The sequence below is a fragment of the Marmota marmota genome, unplaced genomic scaffold (genome assembly GCF_001458135.2).
Source record: "Marmota marmota marmota unplaced genomic scaffold, marMar, whole genome shotgun sequence".
In the NCBI taxonomy this organism is placed as follows: Eukaryota; Metazoa; Chordata; class Mammalia; order Rodentia; family Sciuridae; genus Marmota; species Marmota marmota.
In genome coordinates, this window is record NW_026000241.1 from 24,462,294 (window position 1) to 24,471,626 (window position 9,333).

Sequence of the window (9,333 nt, forward strand, 5' to 3'; positions counted from 1 at the left end):
CCGCTACTCACCCGGGTAACAAGCAGGGTGAGGGCGCCGCGGGCGGCGGGGCTCCCCGGCGGGGGCAGGGTGCTGAGCGAGGCAGACAAAGGCGGGGGTGCGGCAAGCGTCGCGGTACGGCCACTTGGTCCCGGGCCCCTCCGACTCCCGGCGGCTGGCGCGCCTCGCCATCCCCTTTGTGTTGCCGCCCGGGGCGCGGGTGCGAGGGGGCGGGCGGCGGCGCCTGGGAGGCCCAGTCGGGGCGGCGGGCTGCGCGCCACCGGCATCCTCGCTAAGGGCATCCTACGCCCGGTTCCAGCGAGACCCAGCCACCCGCGGGGCCCGCAGTGACCGCGACCACTCCATCCTTTCTCTCCGCACGCTCATCTCCCCTATTTTCCGGTGTTCTCTCTATTCGGGGTCGCGGTTCAGGTTGCTTTGGCGCTGGAGTTCAGATTAGCCCCTGGAAAACCCATCTTTTCCTGAGGAGGACCCCGACTTCACCTGTCTCTTGTCCCAGGCAGTGGGAAGAACTGGTGTGAATCTTTCCTCCTTTTTCTGAGCTTCCCCACCCGGTCCATGGTGTGCTTTGTTCGGTGAGTTCTCTGGCCGCGTGGACAAGTCGTCTTCCTTCGCGGCCAAGGCTTCTTTTCCCTGTTGACTGCCAGGTCTGCCTCCTCCTTTTCTGGCAAGAATTGGAGGAGTATCCTCCTGTCGCAGGCCAAGTAGAAAGAGAAGGGTGACAGTGTTCAGAGCCCCTTGTGCTGCTCCGCTTCATGAGCCTGGGAAAATCGCGTGTCCCAGTGAGGCTGGCTTTGAATTTAGGGTTAGGGGGGAGTGGGGGCGAATTTCCAAAAGGTTATATCTCTCATTGGGATGATGGACGAGTGGCCCATCCTCAAGAAAGAGACTCACTTCCTGCTTTTAAGTGGAGCACATGTGCCCCCACAGTTGTGATTCTCTTCTCTTCCTAGTTAGTGACTCAAGGGACATGTTAGAAATTTTCCTGCTTCCAATTACTTTGACCAGCCAAGGAGAGAAAGTTGCACGAAAAATTTTCCAGTCTTTCACAACTAACAGGAAAATCGCTTTTCACGTGTTTTTATTTGAGTTTTCCTTAAACCTGTCTCCTCCCTCCTTTAATTTTAAGATTATTGTCAAGGCCTGGGGAAGGAGTCATTCGTTATTTCAGAATGTTCATATTTCTAAATGTAGCGGAAAACTGTTTCCAGACAGGGAAGTCATATAGCAGTGGTTGTTGGGAAGATCCTTCCCGTTGATAGTAATGGAAAAGTGGGAGCTCCTATGGAATTTGCTGTAATTCTTTCTGTAGTCTTTGAATAAACTGTTGTATAGCACCTTTTCTAAAGGTGTGTATCAAATACAGTATTGCATGTTCTTAGCCTTATTATTTGCATCTGAGTTTTTATAACACTGGACAGAAATTGATGTGTTCTCACATATTACCTGCTTAGCAGAAGCAGCATGTAAGACCGTTGCCCTCCAAATCATTCATTCATTCAATGTAAAGCAGTTATTTAGGACCTATTCTGTAGTGTCCAACAAAACAGAACCAGCTTCTTCTTCTCTCATAGAAGTTATATTCAAGGGAGGTGTGTGTGTGTATGTGTGTGTGTGTGTGTATGTGTGGTTTGTGTATGCAGCAAATGGCAAATGAATTCTCAATAGCTGTTGATGTTGTGGCAGGGAGGAGAGTTGGAAGATGTACCTCTTAAATCTTGTGGAAAGTAAGACTTGGCTATAGTGATCTATACAAATCAATAATGGAACTCAAATATAGCAAGCTATCAGCCTAAAAATGGAACAGAGGAACAAGAAATAGTATGATTTGAAAACTGGAGAGGAATATTGGTATGCTGGCACACAATCAATAATCTAAGCAACTAGAAAGGCTGAAGCAGGAGGATCCCAAGTTCAAGGACATCCTTGGCAACTTAGCAAGATCCTGGCTCCTTATAAAAAAGGACTGGTTAAGTAGCTCAATGGTAAAGTGCTCCTGGTTTCTATCCCCAGTACCAACAAACAAACAAAGCAAAACCACAACTTTAATCTTTCCTTACTCATTTTTTCCTGGTAAATGAAAGTCATTAGTGAGATTATGATATTTGTCAGTCATAACTTAACTCATAGACTGCTTAGCATAGCTAAAAAATAGGAATAAATTTATATTAATAAAAAGTCATGTCATATCTTTGTAATTATGCAAATAATTTGAATAAATTGATGGCAGTTTATATTACTCAAAGTGGAGCCCATCTGTTCCATAATTTAGGCTCTAAGGTTTCTTCTGCATTCTTTGGTTTCACTCATGGCAATGGGGAAGAAAGGCATTTATCTTACAAACATGCAAGTTTTGTTTGCTTTGGTAGAAAACTCATCATTGTAGCTGTCACAATTGATGTCAGTCTTATTTTCTAGTACAGGTTAAATTCTGTTATAATAGATAACTATTTAAAAGATTGCTAAGTTTTAGCAAATAATATTTTAAGGTGTACATGATTTAATGTCATTCTGTTACCACTGAAATTTTGGGACTGTACCATGGAATTTGTTGTTATTTCTTTCATTTTGTGGATATTAAGTATCTCATGGGTGCCAGATGCTAGGGAAATAAACAAGATAGGAAAGGTCCTGCCTTCAATGAATTTATTTTGGCATTTGGAGTGAACAGTGATAGCATTTACATGTCATTTATAAGTACCAGTTAAAACATTTCTTGAGTTTATTAGAAATACTTAAAGTCGTTAGAATAGATGAAAGATATTAACTCAGTTTGGATTTATTGGTGATGGCTAAAATGAAAGGTTTATGTGTACCTGCAAGTAAGCATTTTCTTTGGGATACTGGTTGATAGCTCTAGAGACATGGCACCCCAGGCATTACCATTATAGTTATTACCTTTTTGCATTATTCTTGGTATCTTTGGGCCACAGTTCATGGAGTTGTAGGAAAGGGAGAGACAACAAATCTGTCATCTCTCCAAATGAAACTGCAGAACAGTTAAGTTGGATTGAAGAATTGTTTTGTCAGGTAATTGGAACTGGGAGTTAGACAGGTTTTCTTTCAAGAGAGCTTAGGGTGTATTTTAGTTTTGTTACACTAAACTCCTGTTAGTTGAGTAGGTTAAAATTGAAAGCCAAAATAACCTGGCACTGGAGGAAACTGGTATATTATTTTAGTGGTATGTGGTGTGCTAACCAATATATTCTAAAACCTTGGTAGTTATACTTGTCAACATCCGGTAAAGGGTTGTTTTTCTTCCTCTTTCCCTCCCCTTTCTTATTGTGTCTTACCACAAATATCTTAAAGTAGATCAGATCTGCAGCTGACAAAATGGGTCATTTTTATAAAGGAGCATTCAGGTGTTTCATGAGGGGAATGTTACAGGTTAGTCATGGATCAATGTCATTTTGATTGTGATTTTTTTTTTTTTTTTTTTNTAGGAAAATGATGTGGTTATGATACAGATTTGTGTGTGTTTTTTTTTTTTGGTATTGGGGATTGAACCCAGAGATGCTTAACCACTGAGCCACATCCCCAGTCCTTTATACATTTTATTTTGAGCCAGAGGCTAGCTAAGTTGCTTAGGGCCTCCCTGAGTTGCTGAGGCTGGCTTTGAACTTGTGATCCAGCTGCCTCAGCCTCCCAAGCCACTGGAGTTACAGGCATGCACCACCATACCAAGCATCATTTTGACTTATATTGTAGTTTCCTCTTGGTGATTATGGTTGCTTCAGCAGTTCCTATTTTTTTTTGTTCATGCACTATTTTCAGTTTTGTGATGAGCATGTATGATAATAAAGTCATTCCACCGTTCTAGTTTACATGGAGATTTGCCTCCTTTTTTTTTTTGCACATTTTGTTGAGTTTTTACAATTTGAGAACATTGAGGATTACTTGTAATTATGCATGTGGTAAACCACCAAGGAGCCTATGGTTGACATTGTGTTACAGGTGTTACAGGTCTAGTAGTGTTGCCTTTAACATTCTTCTGGAAGGCAGAGGGCTAGCTGATGAGGATAGAGCCATGTTGACTGAATTAATGATTCTTTTCTTCCATGGACTACATATCTTCAAATGACTGCTATGAGAGTGGCCAAGTACTTCCTTCAGTACTTGAGAGTAGGAAAATGATGTGGTTATGATACAGATTTGTGTGTGTTTTTTTTTTTTGTATTGGGGATTGAACCCATAGGTGCTCTACCACTGAGCCACATACCCAGCCTTTTTTGTTGTTGTTGTTGTTAACCTTTTATTTTGTGACAGAGTTTGGCTAAATTGCTGCGGCTGGACTTGAACTTGTAATCCTCCTGCCTCAAACTCCCAAATTGCTGGGATTACAGGCGTGTGTTACCATGTCCGGCAAGATTTGTATTCTATCATGCATATTTTAAATTTAATTTTGAGACAGGGTCTCACTGAATTGCCCAGTCTGGCCTACAACTTGAGATCCTCCTGCTTGAGTTTTTACAATTTGAGAACATTGTAAAATCAGTGAGACCCTGTCTCAACCCACCCTATTTGCTATGAGTGGGTGGAGCTTGGTTAGGTGGAGGGAGAAAGTTGTGTCAGGAAGTGCAGAAAAGGAGAGGTGAATTGGAGAGTATGAATTCTATGGATGCCTTCTTTAGGCAGTGCAAGGTAGCATGAAGCTTGATGAGAGGAGCCTGGGTTGAGTTTCAGCTCTCACTGGCCTTCCTCTTTTACTATTGTCAAGACCAGATGTGAGTTGTAATCATGCCTGGGATTTCTTTGATTTACATTTAAAACTCCCAGTTTTTTTTTTTTTTTTTCCTTATTGCGTCTGGGCATTCATATTGCCACCTTCAATTCAATTTTGTTGTTCTGTGCTGGGGATTGAAAATTTTTAATTTTATTTTACAGTGCTGGGGATTGAACTGAGATCCTTGCACATGCTAGGCAAGCATTGAGTTACATCTCCAGCCCTTTTTGTTTTATTTTGAGACAGGATCTTGCTAAATTGCTAAGGCTAGCCTTGAACTTGTGACCTCCTGCCGTATCCTCCCTAGTAACAGGATTAAGTAGTACACCAACATGCAGGGCTGCCACATTAAAATTTGTAGCAGTATTTTTTAGGGGGTAGGTGGTTACTGAGGCTCTAACCCAGGAGCCCTTCCCCACTGAGCTACATACCCCAATCCTTTTTATTTTGAGACAGGGTCTCCCTAAGTTGCTGAGGTTGGCCTTGAACTTGCAGTCCTCCTGTCTTAGCCTCCCAAGTCGCTGGGATCACAGGTGTGCACAAGATTATTTTTTAGTAGCTGCTGTTGTTGAATATGAAATACATTGCGCTCTAAAAAAATTTTTTGAAGTTGGGCATGGTGGTGAGAATGGTGCCCAGCTACTAGGCAAGCTGAGGCAGGAGGACTGCTTGAGCTCAGGCATTCAGGGCCAGCCTGTGCAACATGGTGAGGTCCTGAGTCAAAAAAAGAAAAAAAAAATCCTTATTTTCATATTGTCTACAATGAATTAAAAGTCAATTTTCTTCAGCCTGTAAAAATCTTAATTTATTTGAAATATGAGGTGTATCGTAAAAATTAGACTACAATCCCTTGTAACAGTTCTTACAGATTTTTTTTTTTTGCTTGATGATTGTTAAATATGATCCTTGTGAGTATGCTTTGCTTTGTACCACAGTAAATCTTATAATGAATTCTGTTTTTTCATTAACTTTGCATGAGAAGTCCTCTGGGTTGTATCCTTGTATTTGGAGTATTAATGGTGCTATAGATAATATGGCACTATCTAGTTAAAAATTCCTTTTAAAAAATAGATGACCTTGAATTCTGTGGATGGGCCTCAAGGGTCCATGAGTCCCCAGAAACTGAAAAATTTTCTGTTTGTGTGCATTCTTTCTGCAAGAGGGCCAAATAGCTTTACATTCAGTTTTGAAGAGGTTTATAATCCAAAAACCCAGCTACAGAATGTAATTTTCTTTTTTTGTACTGTGGATTTTATCCCAGGGGCACTTAACCACATCCCCACCCCTTTTTATATATTAGTTAGAGACAGGGTCTTGCTAAGTTGCTGAGGGCCTACTGAGTTTCTGAGGGTGGCTTTGAACTTGCAATACTCCTGCCTCAGCGTCCCAAGCTGCTGGGATTACAGGCATGTGCCACTGCACCCAGCTACTTTATATTTTTTAATTTGAGACATGGTCTCATTAAGTTGCTTAGGGTCATGCTGAATTGCTGAGAATTGCCTTCAACTTGTGATTCTCCTGCCTCAGCCCCTTGAGTTGCTGGGCTTATAGGTATGCCACCACCCGACTTAAAGAATGTATTCTAAAGACTAACTCAGTTTGGCTTCATGTCTTTTTTAAAAGTTCATAGTTTTATATTTTACTGAAATAGTTGTCACTAGTGATTCATTGACCTCACATTTCATTAGTTTGTTTCACAGAATACTAACTAGAGCTATAGGTGATTCTGCTAAAAATCTGTTTTGTAGCCAAATAAATGTGGAGTATGTCACAATGCATAATAGTATATTAAAGGCTCCGAGAAGTCCTATAATGAACATAACATATTGATTAACTTTTTTTTCTTTTTTTTATTATTGGTTGTTCAAAACATTACATAGTTTTTGACATATCATATTCATACATTTGATTCAAGTGGGTTATGAACTCCCATTTTTACCCCGTATACAGATTGCAGAATCACATCGGTTACACATCCACGTTTTTACATAGTGCCATACTAGTGACTGTTGTATTCTGCTACCTCTCCTATCCTCTACTATCCCCCATCCCCTCCCCTCCCCTCCCCTCCCATTTTCTCTCTCTACCCCCATATTGATTAACTTTGAAAAGAGAATGCAACCGTGTGAGTTAGTATTTCTGGGTGGTTCTTAGAAAATATGTAAAACAGTAGGTCATTAATATGTTGTATTGTTAGGGGTCTAAGAAAGCAACTCCTGTGTTACTGACTAAATCTATTTGAAGATTCAGTTTTTTCTCTATAATTAGAACTCATTTTGTTACAGTATAGATTTGAAAAATTTATCACTTAAGGTGCTTTGGGAGCAACCTGATAGAGCACTGGTTGAATGAGTATGGTCTATTCACATTGTGTGATACTATAGCTTGTGAAGAATGAGGATGTACTGTTATGGAGGATGCTGAACTGATAACAACAACAACAAAAAGCAAGATGTGAGTTTGTATTATACACTTCTTTTCTCTAATGGGAACATAAGTATGTATTTGTATTTTTTAGTATTTGTGTCAATACACTAGGGAGATAATAGGAAACTAAAATGTTGCCATAAAGGGTTCATGAGAGTAGGGATTGAGACAAGAGTGGGAGCAAAGCTTTATTGTACACTATTTTCAGTTTTGAGCCATGAAAATGTTAGCTATTAAGTAAAATAGGATAATTTCTTACATTGTTTTATGCTGTGGGTTGGCATACCAACTACTCCACAAAAAGATATATGGATGACTGTTAGTATGTTCTAATGTTTATTATCTACCTAATTTTTCATGTTATCCAAGTTATCCCATAAATACTAAGGTCGTTAATACATACCCGTTAGTAAAATCACATGCTATTTGTCTCACTAAATTATATAGTGAATGCATGAGTCCCTTGGAAATGTTGAGTTTGTATGTTACTGATGTCCTGATCCTCCTCACTTTCAATACTTTCCTATCCAGGGGTTTGTTTAGATTAGTGACATATAAAGGGAAGGCAGGATGTGGGAAGAAACTGGGGTGGTGTTGTTACAAATGTGGTCCCTCAGTATAAGGAAATAGCTGCTTGGTTATTCTCAGACTTTTTTCAACCTAGAGTTTTCCTTTGTGGTCTTTGTACTTCTTTTTGATCATGAATGTACCCATATTATTACATTGGCTGAAATTACTATGGCCCATTTTTACGGGGCACCATTCACGTGGTTGTCCTGTTTTTGCTCCAAGGGTACCCCTGGAGTTGAGTTCATGGGAATGGTTGTAGCCCTGAGTAGTACTGTGGGAAGACATCATTGAAATCATACATTCTTTATGATGTTATGTAGGTACCATGTGTAATGTCCATCACTTCAAAGATGTTAGAAATAAGCCCTAGACATAGTTTCTATTTAGCCAATTTTTAGAAGCCAATATTTGGGGGAAATATTAGATGATTTCCCCCCACTTCTTGAAAATATTTTTGTGTTTAAGTTTGAATATAAACCTCAGTTAAATTCAAATTACAGCCTCTTGGGGAAACTTTTTTTTTTTTTGAGATCGGGTCTTGCTATATTACCCAGATTGGTCTGGAACTACTGATTCTCCTGCCTCAGACTCCTGAATAGTTGGGATTATGATTGTGGTTCACTGTGTCCTGCATTTACAGCTTCTTTGATGAAATAGTTAACCCTACCACACTCCTTTTCTTATTCCATACTGGGCGGGAGGAATGTCATATTTCTCATATTGATGCAGAACTTAATCTAGGATTTATGGTTTTGTTCTTTGCTGCAGTGTAAAACAGTGGAGAACAGGTAACTAACTTTTTAGAGAAAGCCAGCTCTGAGCCATGCATTTTATTAGGTATCTCAGACAGTTATCATCCCTATGTTACAAATGTGAATGCACCAACAGAGGCATTTTCTGAAAATTTCCAGGCCTTGAACCTTACGGTCAGTGCCAAACCACTGTTGTTCCCCTGGCCTTCCATTTCTCCTTAGTGTAGACTAATCTAAGATCCTTATTTGTCAGTATCAAATATTTAACCATATTAGATAATTTTACTAGTATGATACTAGAAAGCTCTGTTTGCCTCAGTTAATTCGAAGCTTACTATAGGTGTTTCTCTTTATATTTAAAAGTGTTTATTACTGTAAGTTTTGTGAATTAAGTTGCTAATATTACATTTAATAGCTGAGTGAAAATTTCCTGTCTTGCCTCCAGATTCCCTCAGGACTGGTGATAAAACTTTTTTGGGTCATTGCTTAATTCTCAGGAAAAAATAATACTTGTTCAGTGAATGAATGTTAGGATGGTATCATAGACTCATTAATTGTTTAATCAACTAAAAATAAGTTAAAGGTTTAATTTTAATTTTAATCATTGAGAAAAATATCTTACTTTACTTGATAGAACTGCTTGTAGAAGAAAATCTTCATTGCCTTCATTCCATTGAGCTGGGAGTATTGAGTAAATAGTGAATTTGCAATTTGGATCGATTCCAACTAACTTTTCTTTTATTTATTTTTTTGGTGCTGTGCTGAGGGTTGAACCCAGAGCCTCAAGCATGTTATGCAAGCATTCTACCTGTGAGCTGTATCCCTAGTCCCCAGTGTAAGAGTGTTTAACTTTTTTTTTTT

General features: G+C 39.6%; 2 protein-coding genes across 2 annotated transcripts in view; one reads left to right on the plus strand and one right to left on the minus strand.

Annotated features, from left to right (window-relative positions):
* The window catches only part of LOC125613707 (DDB1- and CUL4-associated factor 10-like), a 2,462-nt gene extending 1,591 nt beyond the window's left edge, over positions 1-871 (minus strand). The window contains exon 1 of the mRNA XM_048794825.1: positions 12-871. Coding sequence (XP_048650782.1) covers positions 12-281 — 270 coding nt within the window. The 5' untranslated portion in view covers positions 282-871. The remainder of the gene's footprint in view (positions 1-11) is intronic.
* The window catches only part of Slc4a7 (solute carrier family 4 member 7), a 95,618-nt gene continuing 86,291 nt past the window's right edge, over positions 7-9,333 (plus strand). The window contains exon 1 of the mRNA XM_048794820.1: positions 7-27. The gene's annotated coding sequence lies outside the window, so the exon portion shown is untranslated. The remainder of the gene's footprint in view (positions 28-9,333) is intronic.